General features: G+C 38.1%; 1 protein-coding gene across 6 annotated transcripts; it reads right to left on the bottom strand.

Moving 5' to 3' along the window:
- Positions 1–1,369: 1,369 nt before the first annotated feature.
- LOC112000329 (E3 ubiquitin-protein ligase CCNB1IP1 homolog) lies at positions 1,370–6,727 on the bottom strand. Of its 6 annotated transcripts, XM_065768130.1 has the most exons (12): positions 6,417–6,727; positions 6,241–6,311; positions 6,058–6,131; positions 5,725–5,791; positions 4,193–4,267; positions 4,033–4,105; positions 3,652–3,697; positions 3,451–3,481; positions 3,090–3,349; positions 2,826–2,985; positions 1,840–2,110; positions 1,370–1,762 (listed from the first exon to the last, which is right to left on the bottom strand). In XM_065768130.1, the coding sequence occupies exons 5-12, from the start codon at positions 4,260–4,262 to the stop codon at positions 1,756–1,758; spliced, it is 918 nt and encodes a 305-aa protein (XP_065624202.1). In that variant the 5' UTR covers positions 4,263–4,267; positions 5,725–5,791; positions 6,058–6,131; positions 6,241–6,311; positions 6,417–6,727; the 3' UTR covers positions 1,370–1,755. The 6 variants fall into 6 exon arrangements, with proteins under 6 accessions (XP_065624202.1, XP_065624201.1, XP_065624199.1 ...); XM_065768129.1 differs by lacking the exon at positions 6,241–6,311; XM_065768127.1 differs by lacking the exons at positions 5,725–5,791; positions 6,058–6,131; positions 6,241–6,311; positions 6,417–6,727 and having other exon boundaries at positions 4,193–4,274.
- Positions 6,728–18,474: the final 11,747 nt, after the last annotated feature.

Here is an 18,474-nt window from a genome sequence, read left to right as displayed (position 1 = left end):
ATTTAGATTTTAGATGGCACATGATGGTTGGTTGAAAATTGTTGCAATTTCAGACATTTGATAATCTGGGCAGCTTTTGATCAAATATATGTACATCTCTTTTATTTTTTTAATTAGCGTTACAGTTTGTTTGCTAGGTCAGTCCCAACCTAATTCACCCTCTGCTCAATGTAATGAAAAAACTGCCATTTTTTGTTTTTGTTTTTTCTTTTTTAAAACGCTATTTGTATCACGTATGCAGCCCTAAAAATGCTAATTTTTGGCTCTTGGTTTTGATGGAAAATCAACACTCAAATTGTTCAAATCACCTAAAAAAGAAACCATTCACTTCAAAAAAAAAACCATTACCTACCAAATACAAAACAAGCAGGAAGGACAAATAGAGAATGAATAAGAAAAATGGGGGGGGGGGGGGGGGGGCACTCTAAACAAGTCTCGATTTAGGTGTATGCTACAATATGTTTAAGTGTCAATTTGTAATTAGATTACAATACTTGCACATGAGACCACCAAAAGTATTTAGTGAAAAAGTGGATTTGAGTACACCAATCACTAATTGACACTTATGTTCTACTTGTTTTGAAATAAAATATTTTCAAACGTAAAAATTTGTAATTAGATTACAATACTTGCACATGAGACCACCAAAAGTATTTAGTGAAAAAGTGGATTTGAATACACCAATCACTAATTGACACTTATGTCCTACTTGTTTTGAAATAAAATATTTTCAAACGTAAAATTATAGGTAAAAATTTTTACGTGTAAAACATTTTCAAAAAAATATTTTTAAATGTTTAGTATGACAAGTAAATTTTTTCAAACAAACCACCAAAACCGATAGCTCAGCCATTGGACCCGTTAGTGCTAGAGGAATGGTGGCTTCGACAACCACTGTTGAAGTGGTGTCTACATCCACTAGATTGCCAACACAAGTGGCTAGAACGATGACTTTGGTTATTGAACATTTGGCACCTATTGGCGAAAACGGTGTCTCCAATGACTTGACCCTTGACACCAATCGTCAGAGTAGCAACTTCGACCGCTTAACCACCAGCACTAGCTACCTAATCTACTAGACCGGTTACCTAGCTACCATATAGGGTGAGAGAAGCCTTTGTGTATTTGTAAAACATTTTACCAAAATTTAGAAGGTAAACCATTTTACAACTTTTATAAAGCATTTTTCAGTCAACAGAAAATTTTTTTCAAGTTTAATCTTTGACCACATTTTACCTGCAAACAAACATCTAAAAATGAGAAAACATTTTTCAAAAAATATTTTACTTCAAAACAAATAGAGCATTACACATGAATTTGGGTGTCCCTAGAGTTTTCCTTGTACAATTAGACAAAATGGAGTGCATCATTAATATCAGCCCAATAACTGGGGAACATAAAGTATTAAAATGTTGTAAAACTTATTTGACAAAAAGAATTGTAAAGGGAGACTGCTTCCCATGATTAGGGATCAAATTATTGCCTACGGTGTCCAGACTCCCCAAATGTTTGGAGATCAATCAACATTTCTAATTAACAGGCAGCTGCTTAACCCAAAGGAAGCTCACAATACTCTACATAGCATATCAGCAAAGGAAACAGAAACTACAATAGAACATTATATGCTGGTTCATGTTCCTTTTGCAACTTTACATTTTTGTTTTTTCCTTTTTGGGTCAAAATGAGGACAATGATTGAAACTGATTATCCAACATCTCTAAGATCTGGCAAATGGCAAGTCCCTCAACTTCAGGCTTAAAACCTATAAAACATAGAATTCATTAAATGTCAGAAGTAGGTATCAAAGTAACACTTGGTAGATTGCAATCAAACACTCACGTGAACATCTGAGGGCGGTTACGAGAGAGCTGAGGCCTCTTAATTGGGGAGAGTATCAAGTTCCTTAAAGTCATTGAGGGGTGGTTACTAGCTCCAGCTCCAAAAACAGGGTGAGCAGCAACCCTTCTGGTACCAGCATCCACTGAGATGACTGGTTGTTTCACTGGTGAGCCAACAGAGATATCAAAGGGACCCGAGTTTGAGCTATTCTGTCTCGCTGGCCATACATCCTCTCTAGGCCCTGGAGTGTCAGGAGTGAAAAGCGACCGATCTGCAAGAAATAAGTCAACCAATTTTCGAGATATTTAAGCAAAAATGCATTGAAAAGTGAAAATTTTCAAATATTATAAGAAAACTTCTTTTCTGGTGTTCTTTGCCACATTTAGAGAATCCACTTAGATGTGCTGCTCAAGTATTTGCTGTATTTTGCTTGTGCAGCAGAATGGATGCAAGAGATCACGCATTCTTTGCTTAGTCTGGAGTAATCTATCACCTATGACTGATAGGAATGCTAGAATCAATGGAGAAGAATATGCTCTAAAGGCCAACTGGTGCAAAAAGTGCTTTTGATGTAAGAGGCAGATTATCTTGTGCAAGAATGCCGGAAACATCATTCAAAATAGAGTTTTCTGCAGTCTTTGGTGATACCTTTTTGATGTCTTTACTCTTTGATGGTTGATGTTAGGATTGGTTTTATTTGTAAAGTTTGAGTTGTGGGTCAAGCATCATTTTTTGCTGACTTCTTGCTTGTTCTTGTTCCAGGTGGAAACTGCTCTTTGCTGCTTCTTGTTTTTAGCTTGGGTTTGCTCTGGGTTTGGGGTCAGTTTGGCATTTTTTTGTTGAGTAATCTGGACCTAAATTTGTGTTTTGTTGCTTATGCAACTTGTTAAGCTATGTTTTGATCAATTCAGTTTTCATTCATCAAAAGTAAGAAAATTTCTTTTCTGGTGACAATAAAAAAATTTATTTAAAAAAAAAAGAATTACCTTTTCTGATAGGGTCTCTATTATCCATCATGTTGGCAGGGTTAGCAAACAAATCAGGCTCGTTTCTTGAATAAAAGTTGGCTGCAGGTTGGATGGCTGCTCGTTTGACTGACTCGTACTCACCCCTCAATTGGTCATACATTTCATCTAGTTTTCTCTTCTGCCTGGTATTAAAATAATATTTTGTATAAGGTCAAATACCAAATTACCTAAATATAGTATCAATAATTGGTATCATTGGGCAAGGACAATGTAATAATTAACTGGCCTGGATTTCTCTGAGAATTTATCCTGGAGCTCCTGCTTGTCCTTTGACAAGCTCTCAATCTCTTGCTCCATCATTTGGCACCTCTTAGCCATTTTCTGGTATGCAGTATGCACCTGCTCCAGCTTTTCTGTGAACTTTTCTTGCAATGCTTCACATTTCTGCCGGCACTGAGCAACTATTCTGTTCATCTTGCACTGCCATTCCAATTCCTTTTGCCCGATATAGAACATCACACTTCTGTATGAACTTTTCATCACTGAGTTTGTTCAAGGAAAGATGCATAGCCAACATATCCTCAATAACATTTAACAAGACACAACTCTTTCTCATTAATGGAAAATTTTGATCAAAGGATACATATCTGTGGAGACATTCCAACCATGGCCATCTGCAACAGAATATGTTGAAAATATTAGCAACGAGCATTTGGTAAACAAGGAAAAAGGAAAAGGAAGAGTGAGGAGCTTGGTTGGAATTCATCAAATATTGAATAAAGAGATTGAGAGGATTGGAACAGGTGTACATAGACAAAAAAATTACAGAGATACGATTGCTTACATTTGTCCATTCATCATTTGGATTGATATCCAAAGGCTTCATAAGACTGACAAGTGGAAAACCATAATAAGGTAAGAGGAAATAAGATTATACATATGTAAGTTGGAAACAAGAATAAGCAGTCCATGACACTCCTAATGATAAGCTAGGTACTTATATTATCAATAACAAATGTAATGATATTGCAGCATGCTCGTTGTGGTTCCCATTGAATTCCTTGAACGTGTTACTAAGGGGAAATAAATCTAGATTGGGCCACTAATTCCTAAAGATGACCTAACTCAGTCTATTCAGTAACTATGCCTGTGCAGATGCGTTCCAGTTCATTTAAGCAATTGATTTTATGAAGAATAAAATATTGAAACCACATTAAAATATTACCTTTTAGATAGCACTTGGTCACAAATGGGACACGCTCCATCATTACTGAGGATCTTGCTGGCATCATCCGTGCCTTTTACACTGTTAAGGAATTGTTATGCAAAAGTGCCAAAAGGAAAAATAAGAACAAAAGGTAAATTTTCTTTATGTATCCAGATACATAAAAGGTGACCACATGTGGTGGAAATGGCTCGCCCTTCCAGTTCTCGCCAGCACGCATTGCATCTCATTTCAACTGTCATATATAATCTTTAAGTTAGTGCCATATATGGGGATTCATATGACCTGTTAAGAATTTAAAATAAATAAATAAAAACAGGGCAGAGATCAAATAAAAGTTATGCCCCTCCTCTTCTAAGTTCCACAAGAGAGCCAGCAAGTGTTGTTTCAAAATAAGCAAAGAAAAGCAAAAGCTATGTCCCACTAAAGCGAGCTTTAATCATCAATGTCTTCGATTGCAAACTTGGGAACAGCATAAAACAGCAATGGTAACAACTACAAGGAGGTGTTCATCCACTTAAAGGTTCATCATAGAAGCAGACACAATAACACATTTAAAATTTGTAACTGTCAATGCTAGACAGTTGAGCACTTAAATTAAAAAGATGCAAGAAAATCAAATTGCTGCAGGACCCTTTTTGGTCAAAAAGTAGGTAACTGGATTTTTTTTTTTTTTTTTTTTTTGTTCTTTTATTTTATTTTCTTTTTATTACGTGCCTAAATTACAAATTTTAGATTTAGAGCCTCTCAAACTCAGTAATAACTTGCAATGTCAGGATAAAAACAGATTTTAAGGCTCACAAAATTCCACCAGAAAATTCAGAAATTGCAAATCATGCATGCATATAAGTACATGATGTATTGAGGTGTTTTAGGAAAGAACTTCAGCAAAGATGAACTCTGATGGCAATATTTTGCCCCAAATTCTAGGCCAGCATAGAATTTGAAATCTTATACAATGCCACAGTTGTAAATAATTCTAAATGAAAAACTTGTCTCCACCTTCATTTACCCTACTAAACTTCACATGAAAGTAGTACTGCCTCCTCTATCATTGAAAATTCCATTGTTACTATAATACACAATTATTATTGGTAAGTTACACATACACGTGGGTTGAAACCATGACTGCAGCCTTCACCTTGCTTGTACAAAAGGGAGGAAACATATGAACTTGAACACATTGGAAAATTTTATTTATGTAAGTTATAAGAATTTAACTAGAAGACTTTCTTTACACATGAATTCTCCAAAAAGATATCTTCCCAAGAACAATCCATATGGCCTTCCACAACCATACTTTGGAAAATAACAACTAAAGTCTCACTTGTTAGAAGGTAACTAATTCCTTTTAAAGCTTTTTTCTATCTCAATGAAACCTGATCCACTATAACTGACATTGGTAACAATTTTCATTAAAGCAAGTCTAACTATAAATAAATATACCCTTAGCATTATCAGGTTATACAAACCCAAACCACAACCAATAAGTCTCAAAATTGAATGAATCACATATGTGGACATTAGCAGAATTTCTAAGCAAACAGTTTGCTTTTCTTCTCCATAAAAGGTTTTGAATCAATCTACGATTTTTTTTTTTTTTCATTATTATTAAAAGATTAGAAAATTATAGTTGAAGAGAACTAAAATAAATAACAGAATGCAATGGAAAAACAATCGACATGAAAATACCTCAGAATGCCCTCAGAACAATCAAGCTGGAGATTCCTTATTCAGGGAAGTCTTTAGGGATATTGTCCTATAATGGCAATGTGAAAATTAATATCAGTGAGGTGTGGATATATATATATATATATATATATATAAAATCTCATTCAAATTCGTCATCAATTCTAAACTGAGAGAGCAGCTGTATTCTATTAAATGAGCAATTTATATTTTTTTCAGGTCCTAAACGGCAAATAATCCTTGCTTCAGGAGTTCAAACTATTTTGTTTTCCTACTTTTTCTCAGAAACCAAGTGCTATAAAATAGAGTCAGTATGCTTGTAATTTAGAGCTATACCTGAAAACTTGACAGAAAATTGTGCACCGAAAACTCAACGCCCTTGCTTCTCAATCAAATGCTTAGAATTATTTCTGAAAATTCATACAAAAAAACGAGGATCACCAGATTCATTAAATTCGAGGAAGAACAACAAAATATTAGCAAAATGAAATTAAAAGATCAAAATACAAGTGAACTGACTATGATTCTCAGCTAATATCGAACTTCAAACTCTGAAAATAATTATGAAAGACTAAGAAAGCTTTAAAATTCTGCGAATGTGGCGGAATAAACAGTCAAGAACTTCCTGTACGATCAACAATGAAACAAAAAATCCGAAAGCAATAGAAGGAAGTAGAGAATTCAAGCGGTTTTACCTCTGAAACACTCTTTCTGTCTGTCTTTGAGATTTGTTGCTGAAAGCAGAAAAAGAAATTCCGAATTTTTGTTTTGGTTTAGTTGAGCTTGTTTGGATCGAAGAAAAGGAGGAGAGAAATTTGTGTAAATGATGAGACGCAGCGAAACCCTAGGGATGAAGATTTGGCGCGAAAAGTTCTTGCTCTGAGTCTGAGAGAATCTCTCGGTTGTGGATTCGAAATTTTCAATAGGAAGGGAGGGAGGAAATGGCTTTACGTGCTCTCACTGACACTGTATGTCTCAAACTTTTGCAGCAAAACCAACCATGTTTTAAGTTTAAAAGTTTAAACCGAGTTGGGCCCAGTTTTTGCGGTAGATTTCTGGTCTAAGCCCATTTAAGAGGGGAATGGGCAGACTAACAATGTAAAGAGCAAGTATGTAATAAGTTAGGCAATAATTTGAAAAATTAAGAAAAATAACATCTCCAGTTTTAGAAACTCGAGATTTATATTAAAACTCGAGTCCCACCGACTCGCTTTGCAAGTGTTCTTGGACTGAAAATGCCACATGGAACTCGAGTTTCGAGTTCCATGCAAAAAAAAAAATTGGTTTGATTGCTCTATAGTGCCATTTTTAAGTCCTATGGTGACGTTTTAAAGCCCTATAGCGGCGTTTTTTTGCAAAAATTTTTTACAAGTGGTCAATACCAGGTTCAGGGAGCCCTATAGTGACGTTTTTAAGCCCTATAGCGGCATTTTCCTGCAAAATTTTTTTATAACTCCATTTTTAAGCCCTATAGTGACGTTTTTAAGAACTATAGCGGCGTTTATGGAACTTGAGTCTTTAAAACTCGATTTCCACATGGATTTTTTTCACATCACACCCATCCGCTTACAAATCGAGACTTAAAAACTCGATTTTTGTCTTGGAACTGAGTTTTAGACACTCGAGATGTTAGTTTTCCACATTCTTTTCTAATATGACAACTAACTAAATTTTTTAATATTTATTGTTATTTAGAAAAAAAAAATTCCCCATTTAAGGATAGGATTGGATATACTCCTCGTTAGAGCATTCGTAGCAGTGGAGGCAAAATTTCAGCTATGTAGCTACACAAAAAGTCACTTTATCTATTTTACCTATACATGCTACAACAGTGGATCTATTTTAACTTTCAATACAATAAAATAACATCCACATCACAATAAAATAATATAACCACTACAATAAAATAATATATCTTACTACTAAAAAAACAACCGAACTACCATCAACCACAGCCAAAGCCACAACCACACCCACCACCACCACCACCACCACTGGCCACAACCAACACAACACAACATAGAAAAAAAAAACAAAAACAAAACCAAGGAACAAGCTACTGCCAAAGCCAAAATACACAAAACCCACTGTCAAAACCAAAATCATCCACCACCACCATAACCAAAATCCACAATCCTACTGTCAAAATCATCCACCACCACTACCATAGCCAAAATCAAACACCACCACCACACCCATATGAAAATACATAAAAAATAAAATAAAAAAATAAAAAATAAAAAAAACCTCAATCACAGCAAAGAGAATCGAGAGATGGGCGGCAGCGGTGGCTTGCGGCTAAGGCGAAGGATTGGGTCGACGAGCTGGGTTGGTCGAGAGAGGTAAGAGTGACTGAGAGAGAGAGGCACGGATTGGGCAATGGGGCTTGGGGTGGGTCGGCGAGCTTTGTCAGCGGAACAAATCAGCGATGAGGGAGTGGCCGGCGAGCTGAGGGATGAAGGAGATAAGGGAGTGGCCGGCGAGCTGAGGGATGAAGGAGTGGCCGGCTAAGGGATGATGGAGATGAGGGAGTGGCCGGCGAGCTGAGGGAGTGGCTGGCGAGCTGAGGGATGAGGGAGATGAGGGAGTGGCCGACGAGCTAGAGAGAAAAAAATTGAGGAAGAAAGAAGAAAGAGAAAAGCTGGAGAGAGAGAGAGAGAAAGAGAGAGAGAGAGAGAGAGAGAGAGAGAGAGAGAGAGAATAGGAAAAGGATATTTAATGAGAGAAGAGAGTGAAATGTAATAAAAATAATAATTTTTTTTTTTTTACCTGTGAGCTACAGTGCACATCTAAAGATAGATGCGCACTATAGCTTTGGACCTAAATCTTTTAGATTTAGCTCCACTGTTGTGTGGTGTTTTTTGTGATTTTGAGCTAAAAAAAAATACCATTATACCTATATAGCACCACTACTACAAATGCTCTTACTTATTGAGTATTGGCCTGAACAACACACTCTAGCATTACACCACAGCTAATCCATCGTGTTATTATCAAGGTTTTCAGACCCAGACCGTTCATTGAATTATAAAAGAGAGGTTCAAGATTTTTGAGGCCGAACTGAGATCAAATTGGAGTCGAACCGTGATAACGTCAAAATTAATTTAATAATTATTTAAATTATAAATAAATATATTAAAAAATAAAAATTGAAAATTTAACTAAAATAATCCAAAAAAAATATAAATAGTATTTTTTATAACATAACTTTCATAATAAAAATAAGAATTATTAAATTCTAAAAAAACATAAATAGCTATTGAGTTTTTAAATTACTTTTATGTCATGACAAAGTACACTTTAGTACCCAATAATTTTTATTTTATGAAACTCAATAAAATAGTTAAGAGACAAATTAGTTCATTTGCTCATGGCCAAGCCCATTTGACTGCGGATCATTTTTTTTCCCAACTCCCAAGCCCATTTGAATAGTCAATGTTCACCATTTATTATGAATTAAAAAAAAAAAAAAATCAAAAGCTAGATGAAGATGTCCATGCATTTAAAAATTGTTAAAGTTAAAAAATACAAAACCCAAGAAGGAAGTGCTTGATAGCAAGCAAGCATTATATGTTAGTAGTTGACAGCAAAGCAAATATAAGTGGTTGAGGCTAAAGCACGCAGTAACAAAGAACTACTGTTCAAAAGCAGCGAAGAAGTCTACAATATTTTTAGCAATACTTTCACAACAAAATTTATATGAAAAATTGTTACTAGTTTTAATTTGAACCTATTATTAAAATTATTTTTTTACTCACCAATATTAACTAATAACTATCTGTTACTTAAAATTTATTGTGAAATATGGTGAAAATATTGTGGAAACATTTTATTGTGATTTTTTATTCTTTTTCCTTTATTTCCTTACATCTTGTTGATGGTCATTTTGGAAGTCAAATGAGAAAGGAGCCCAAAGACATAGGCAGGAAATGAGTTGGTAAACAGATAGAAAAAACCATTAAGCCCTAGCAGTAGGAATAATGGGTCATAAGTCCATAAAATAAACAAATGGGTCTTGAGGAAGCAAATGGGTTTAAATGAGTCCGAAAAGAGAAATAGCAAATCCATAGGCAATATATGATGTAGAAAAGTGAAAATAGGCCACGGCAAGCCCGAAATAATGCAAGCAAAGAAAGTAAGGGGTTGATGGCAGCCCATGAACCCCAAGGATAAGAACAAGGTAATTGGGTCAGGGAAGCCGAATGAAGTTAGTAAAAGCCTATGGAAACACAGAGTTAGGAAAAGGGACAAGTAAGCCCAAGAAAAGCGAATGGGCTAAAAATGCCCAAGAGAAAACAAATGGGACACAAGAGCCCACAAGTAATGTGATGAAGAACCAATGGCCATACTAAGTCACTGGGGAAAAAATAAACTGCAGGCCTAAAGAGGTCCAGCAGGATTGGATCAAATAAATGTGATAGCAAGAATGACAGAATGACATGGTAGAAAATGATAGCAGTCAAAGGGGCGGACTGAAAGAAGGCAAAGCCCAACATCAAACAAAGCCCAGCACCTAAGGGGAGCTAGAAATCATAAAACAATCCGCATAAAAGGTCAAGAAAGGATGGTAGACTGTGCAGGCAAGCCTTCAAACCGCGAGCAGTAGGCAAATTTTGGATATACATGAAAGGGAGGCACATGCAAGGCCTAAACACCACCATCCTGTACCTAGGGCTGTCCACAGAAAACCGTTACCCAACCCACCCGCAAAAACCGTCCGATCCGGCCCGAGTTCCGACCGACCCGACGCCGGTGACGGTCGGCGGCGGGTTTCTGCCTCCAGAACCCGAAACCGGCGGGTCGGTTGGTGGGTTTTCCCTCCCAAAATCCGAAAAACCTGAACCGACCGGTGAAAACCCATAATTCGGTGAGAAACCCAGATCCTAGCAAGAAAAAACCAGATTCCGCTTGAGTAAACCCAGATTCCGGCGAGCAAAACCCAGATTCCGGCGTATTTGATCATTCCGACGAGTTTTGAGATGTTTTTTGGCTAGATCTTGACTAGATCCGTCGAGATTTCGCTAGATCTAGTTGAGTTCTTAGCTAGATCCAGCGAGATTTCGCCAGAGCTAGTCGAGATCTTGGCTATTTTCAACGAAAACTCAAAGGATTTGGCTGATTTTCATCATTTTCTAGCCGAATTTTCTTTCTTTTTGAGATCTCAACTCCGACCGAACCCGACCGCCGCTCGTTGATGCTCCAACCCGTCCGAACCGACTTCTTTGACGGTCGGCGGTGGGTTGAAAGTTTGCCCATCCGATCTGGTCGGGTCGGTTACGGGTTGGGCACAAACCAGACCCATGGACAGGCCTACCTGTACCCAACCAATATGGAACATGGTAGGGTCATGGGTCAGAGGTAGCAGGGTATGGTTTGGCGGTGGGGAGAGGGGAAAACCTATTCTACGGTTCCTGCTCAAGCTCTTTTGGGAGATACGTCTTGCTGGGATGACATACTACCCAAAAGAAGTAAGGTTGAGTTAGAACCACTAAGTGCATACCATGAGAGATAGAGAGAGAGAGCACCCACACTGTGGTAGGAAAGGGTGCCACGGCAAACTAATAAATAAAAATAGCTTTCCTTTGTTTGGAGATGGGAAGTGGCACATAGATGGACCTGTGGTGGTCGGCAAGTATACCCAGACCAGGTGGTTAAGGGCTAAAATAGTAAAATCTGGTCACGACAGGCACTATAAAGGGAGACCATTGCCGTGCCCAGATAGGGGGACCGAGAATCATAGTAACAACCATCTCTGAGGAACCATGAAATAGAAAACAAGTGTGAAGGAAAAAAAGAAAAGATAAGAGGAAAACTAAAACAAAAAAGAAGAAAGGAAAAAACAGAGAGTTAGATCGACAGGCATGCACCAATAGGTTTATTCCCTCTCTCCCTATCAAAATCATGCTCTTTGCCAAAAGCAAAAGGGTTTCCTCTGGCACCAACTATTCAGGTCTGTTTCCCTCAAATGATTAATTTCCATGGCAAGATTTTTCCTAGGAAATTAACTACGTTGAGAAGAAGCGGTCTTCCTTCTCTGATTTTGATCCAGCAGACTAGATTTACTTTGATTTCTTTCTTCTCGTGATTGACCCATATGCTAACCACTTATTCACTTGCTTTCTATATAAAAGTAATTATTTTTTACTATGATTATCTTTCTTAATTAAGGATTAATTGTTCACTTTAATTGAGAAGCTGAAGTACTCTCTTTTTTGTTTTATTATCATGTTCACCTGCCATGACTCATCTAGAATAGCTCTGTCTGCCGTAAGCATGCTCCTGACAGACAAGGCATAATTTGTGCACAAGTCGGACCATGTTGGATTGCAGTTGGACCGGTCTCAACTCCCTTACTCAAAACATTTAGACCTAGTACTGCAGGAGGCAGCCCAGCCCAATCTAATAAAAAGGCCCACTACATTAAATTGGCGACTCCACTGGGGAGTTGAGAAGCAGATAGGGATGAAAGCTCTCGCAAAAAAATGCCTCTAAAGTCTAGGACAACGCGAAACATGAGTGTTGTGCCCTCACAAGCAGAGTCCAAGCCAACAATGCCCCACTAACAGTAGCCTAACCAGGTGGAAGGTGCCAACGGAATGGGGGTTGAACCCCAACCACAGCCAAGAATTCCTACTGATAATGCCAACATCTTCATTCAAGTCTTGCAGTCCCTGCAACACTCATAGCAATAAATGATGGAAGAAAGCCGTCAGTTGAAAACAAACAAAACAAAAGAGAAAGGAAGCTAGCATGACCCGAAACATGCGGCAGACAAAGAGGAGACACCAGCAAGAGGTGTCCCATAGAATGCAGAACAAAGTTTCATCACCATGACCGAAGTAGCGACTCTCTTGGAAAAACAGAGAGTCAAAGCACTTAAGGAGAGATTCTATTCACGAAGGCCTCCTTACCTACTGAGGGTACTCAATAAACCGTACCCCGAGAGGCATGAGCCGCGGGCCTTTGCATAGTACGATGGTAGGAAGGGAAGTGTCGTTGAGCACATGAGTAAGTTCATTGATACTATTGGCCCTTACGCTGCAGACGAAGACTTGTGCCTTCAAGAGTTTTCCAAATCACTATGTGATCGAGCATACACCTGGTACATCAGCCTAAAGCCTGGATCCATCCCAATTTGGGATGACATGGTGGACGTATTTTGCACTAAGTACTTCCACGAAGAAGAAACAGTAACACTTGCAACTCTACAAGCAACCAAGCAAAGAAGTGGTGAGGACTTGATGGAATACATCAAAAGGTTTAGGGACATAGCACTCGATTGTTATGATCATTGTGAAGAAAGAACATTGGTGGAAATGTGTATGACAAACATGATGAGCGAGCATAGGGCAGTCTTGGAAAACTTAGAAATTTTCCAATTTGCACAGTTGTTGCAAAAGGCCAAGAAGACTGCCCAGTCTGTAAAACCAAGCATAGACAAAAGAAGCGCTTCGTAGGCTATGGCGGTATCTAGATGTGCTGCTAGACAAGTGGATAGCAGACAAAATTTTCAAACCCAATCAAGTTTCTAAAGAGCCCATAGAAGAGGAGCGGAGGGACCCACACTTCTACCGTTTGCATAACTACGTACAACATCCTACCGCGAAATGTTGGGCGCTCCGCAGATTGGTGCACCGCAGGATTAAAGAGGGTACTCTAAAACTATCTCAGTAAGAGATTCAAAGAAACCCACTCCCAAACCACAAAGGGAAGGGTGTAACAGCAATAGTAATTTGCGCGAATCCAGGGGAGGACAAAGAAGAGAATCTAGCCCTGCCTGCCGCAGCAATTACCACTTTACAGCAAAGCTCCATGTTCAATAATCTGTTTGACCAGTTGGGGCTCACAACAAAGGAAAGGAAGATAGCCACGGAGGCTCTGGTGAGTATTGCCACCTGGGCAAGAGTAGGAATGCTTATCAGCAGAAATCCTAGATGACAGAGCCCTTTTGCAGGAGTCAACTGAAATCACTTTTAGTAACAAAGATATGGAGGTGGGATACCCAGACCACAAGAGGCCCCTCTACCTGGCAGCATCTATAAATCAAATCCCCATAAAAAGGGCCTTGGTAGATACAGGTGTTTCCGTAAATCTCATTTTATTGAGCACTCTACAAGCCGCAGGAATTTCAGAAAGGAAGATTTAAGGATGCCCAATGGAAGTAATAGGATTTGGCAGAAGAGGCGAACCAATAGGCCAAAACACAAGAAAGAAAGATAAAGCGACAAAAGGGCTACAATAGCACATGTCATGACAAACATAGCCTAGGTCTAGGCACGCGAACATGACATAGAGCACACAAGCACATGGAAAATAACATGAAACATGTAGAGAGCATAGATCCAAACACACAAGCATGTGGAAGCATAAATATAGGCATAGGCATAGGCATAGAGACATGCATGTAAACATATAGGAACTTAGCACATAAACATGGAAGAACATAAATCCAAGCATATAAGCATGTGAAGGCAAGAATCTAACCATATGACATGTAAATAAACACATAGACACATAGATCCAAGTAAGGCATAGCTAACAACATCATACAAGCATGTGAGCTTGTAACCCTAACATCAACCTAGAACAAAAGAGGCACAGAACATAGGAATACATGGCATAAAGCCCTAAGCATGTAGATCTAAACATACAAGCATGTAAGGATGTAGATCTACGCATAAACATGGCAAAAATCACATAAACACATAGATCTAAGCAAGGAACACACATAAAGCAAGAAGCATGCTAGAGAAAGCGATAAATCATGTTATTCTAGAAAAAGGAAAGGATAAATGCTAGAAAATGATTTAGAAGGTTAGGGGTGTGGATCATAGCTAAAAAAAGCTACATCCATACCCCTAAACCCCAAATCCAAAGTGTAGAACCAAGGAAATGAAGATTGGGTACAAAAGCAATACCTTGTGTTCTTAGTTGAAAGCTCGGATTTGTGTGATAACACAAGAGCTTGTTTAGACCCCTAATTAAAAAACTTACAGTTAGATTGCTTTTATTCTAACTTATCTAAGTGTGGAACAAGAGTAAATGAAGCACAATAAACTAATAACTACTCTAGTGCATAAACATGAAAAACAAACAATAAAAGTAAAGTACAAGAGAAAGGGAAGAGAGATACAACCACAAGATAACTCCAAGACGTGTTATTGAAAAGGAAACTGAAGAATTCAACGAAAAACCTCTCCGCTGCCCTCCAAGCGATAATTAATCCACTAGAGAATAAAGTTGGAGTACACAAATAACAAAAGACCCTCCAAGCCTAGTCTACCTAATGTACTTGAGCCCTCCAAGCTCCTGCTACCAACGGACTTCTCAAAGTCATGTCTTCTCTAGCTTTCCGGATTCCGCAATACGCCCGATTACATCTACCAAGCCTCACTAGCTTCTTTTGGCAAATCTCCAAAGCTTCCCAAGCTTCAAAACACTCTCTACACTTTGAAAATGTATGGGTTGGGTTTGGGTACAAATCTCCTCTCAAGGTATGACAATGGAAGAAGGAAGGAGAAGAGGTTACAATGATTTCTCACTAAGAATGAGTAGCTCTCTTTGTAAAAGATGGGTGCGTGTTGTAAAAAATCTAGAGTTTTTCTCTTTGAATGGCTTGTCATACTTTTGTGGGTAATTGAGGTATATATAGTATAGGTGAATGGTGAGAAGATCACACTTAAAAATCCTCCATGCAGAACATTTCATGAGTACCTTGTGAGACGGCCTTACCAGCGAGACACTCGCGAAATCGACAGTCTGGCATGACTCTTCAGCTTCCAACATGTGCTTCTCACGTGGCTCTTTCGCGAGTAGGCTTCTCCCGAGACACTTGCGAAATCCACTTGTTCATCCAATACATGCCTCGATTCTTCACCAACTTAATACTAAACCCAATACAATAAAATTTCACAAAAATACAAGGAACAAAATTAAAGCAATTACAACACTTTTTTGTCATGGAATAGAGCCAAGATAAAACATAGTTGTAAATCACAACTTTACATTGGTGAAAAGAGACAAATCAAGAAGCTTTGATATATTTTTTAGGTATTTTTTGTGTGTTTTTTGGTGTTTGGAAAAGAGAAAAAATGCATAGAGAAGCTGGGTCGAGAGCAAAACTTAGCAAAATTCCTTTTTTTTTTTTTTTTTTTTGGTCTAAAAGGTGCCTAGGGCTATTTATAGCCCCGGGCACATTTTTGGAGGCAGCAGCCCTTCAAAGACCACTGGCCTCAAAAGATCTTGGCTTCTTGTTTCTGAAAAGGTGTGGAACTTGAAAATCCAACGATCAGATCAAAAGTTATGGCTCTCGGAAGTTTGCGGTGCATCGATCGGTGCGTCATCCCGATTTTCGTGATATCTTGGCCATTCTAACTCCAATTTTGACCCATGAACAGTTATTGGAATGAGAATTTGATAATCTTCACAATGGCATAGATTTCAACCCGCTTTGGCAACTGAATCAAAATTAGGGTTTTTGGGCTCACCAAAGATCAACTTAGGGTCAAACTTGTTAAAAATCTCCAAGAAGCTCGAGTTTGATGAAAAACGTTGTTTTGTGAGAGCTTGGACCTCATTTGGCCATCAGTAAAACCTAGGGCTGACCAAGGGTATTTTGGTCATTTTAGTTGGAAAATGCACTTCAGGTGCTCCAATGCCCGAATGGGTTACGCCACGTCATTCTGGATGCTCTCGCGAACTCTTGGAGAAAAAAAAATTATATTTTTGGATTTTTTGGAGTCTGGCACGCAAACCAAGGGCGAACAAAATACGGTATCAACACAAAGGATTACAAAGGAAATCCCAAAGGAACTAGAATTTTTGGTGCAATCGCACGAGAATTGAGACAGTTAAATTTCACTAAAATAGTTTCATTAGCACCTGAAGTATTATAAGTCTGCAACGACTATTCCCTAGATACATCTATGCAATAATTCAATTTTAGATCTATTCTAAGTTATGGATTATGCTAAAGATATGAGTTGAAATTTGTACAAACTACATTTTCTATCATCCCGTTTGTATTCTCAACCAAACAAATGAATTTTTCATCTCTCCACTTTTCCATTCTCCCAACCAAACATATATGAAAGAAAACTAAATATTTGCTATCCTCTCATTTTCCTATTCATTCCTCATTTTCTATCCTCCCAATTTTCCACTCCTCCATCCAAATAGGCCTTTAGTTGATGATTGCAGGTGGCTCTTGCGGACCATCCCTAATATGCAAGTCCATCAATGATTTCAATAAAGCTAACAGAAGTGCTAATGCTCTTGCCAGTTGTCAAGGACATTTTTGCGAAAGGGGCCAAAAAAGCAAGAATGACCAAAATCTCTCTTTAGATTCTTTAGAGGTGATTATTTGTGGAGAGTGTCGAGCCCAAAATTCACAATGTATATCAAACAAAGGCTAGTGTTGCTTTAACAAGAGAGAAATCAAAACGACAATAAAAAAAATGCTGAAAAATACACAAAAACATAGCAAGTCCAAAACTCTGATCCACAGTTAGTGAAAAGAGGAAATTGAGAAAGGTTATGAGGAAGAGAGGAAAGGTTCCCTTGTACCCGTATTTCCACACCCAAACTTCGAAATTGTGAGAATCATTGCTGGTTGAATGAGCTTTTGCTCAAAAGTTTCAGCTCTAAGGGTAAAACGTGGTTGCTTTTGAATCTAATTGGGGTCTTTTGTATTGAATTTGGGGTGCTCTAAGTGACTAGTTTTTGGTCAATAAAAGAGGCTTTGAACCCCAAGGTTTCGATCAAAGAGGTTATGGTCATATTTGCTTTTAATTGGATAGGAGAGTTGGCTTGCTTTATGCATAATTTGGGAAATGAAGTGGCTTAAATTCATAGGCTGATGTTTCCTAGAAATGGCATGCCCTTGGAGTCTGCATTTGGTTGTTGTAGCAAATAAGGCTAGCCACTTAGGGTTAGCTATGTGTTTTAGGCAAAAAACGTGTAGAGCAGAAAAGTTGGGCCACCGTTAGCCAAACTTTTGAGGTGGAAATTTGGGGTACAAGACCTCTTCCATGAGCTTGTGGCGCTACCAGTGTCCTATGCCCACTTGGTAGCATGCATGCTAGGCTCATGCAAAAGGTTCGAAAGAAACCGACCCATACTCTCCAAACCACACTTCCTCAATTTTCCCAATTTGTCACATGGGTTTGGGTCATGCTTAAAAGAATAAAATATAATATAATACATGAATTGAGCCCATAAGAAATTCGAGCTCCGCTGAATTGGGCTTGTAAAAAATGTATCACAAAAATGGGTATCAACATTAGCCCCCCAAGCACGCGTGGCATTTGCAGCATACGTGTAAGTAGTTAATATTTCCTATTGCTTGAAAATGTTGCGAGTTTGGGAATTAGTTTACCCAAACGTTTTATTTTTTTTTTTGTTGGGAAGATATGAGTTGATGAAGTGTATAAATATCATAGGTTGCAGAGCCCACTTGTCGAAACATTGTGGTCATGAGTCCAAGAAAGTCGAGTTGTAACCAAATGATAGGTCCAATCTGGAATGCTCTTTGTTTTTCTTGTCCACATGTAGCTTTATAATTTTCTTCATAGAATGGTTTAGGCACCTTCAATTTCATGATGCTTTCTCCCATATTTTTGGCTTTCAATAATTATATTTTAGGAACAATACTCCTAATATAAATCTTGGATGAGTGGACCCAAGCTGTGTGTCTTGAAGCTTCACTCTCTTAATGCGTGAAGAAATGTACCCTTGAAAGATTTCAAACCTTCA

This window comes from Quercus suber, unplaced genomic scaffold (assembly GCF_002906115.3).
Source record: "Quercus suber isolate HL8 unplaced genomic scaffold, Cork oak 2.0 scaffold_890, whole genome shotgun sequence".
Classification (NCBI taxonomy): domain Eukaryota; kingdom Viridiplantae; phylum Streptophyta; class Magnoliopsida; order Fagales; family Fagaceae; genus Quercus; species Quercus suber.
The sequence above is the reverse complement of the archived record's forward strand: the minus strand, read 5'-3'. Positions and strand labels throughout refer to the sequence as shown.

Bases quoted from the DNA above. Each gene is read 5' to 3' on its own strand.
- LOC112000329 (XM_065768127.1), bottom strand. From the start codon at position 4,274: ATGACAGTTGAAATGAGATGCAATGCGTGCTGGCGAGAACTGGAAGGG. The intron at 2,986-3,089 runs GTTAATTATTAC...AATACCAGGCAG, and splicing joins TCTCAGAGAAATCCAGGCCA to AAGAGAAAACTAGATGAAAT. The intron at 2,111-2,825 runs GTAATTCTTTTT...TATTTCTTGCAG, and splicing joins TAGAGACCCTATCAGAAAAG to ATCGGTCGCTTTTCACTCCT.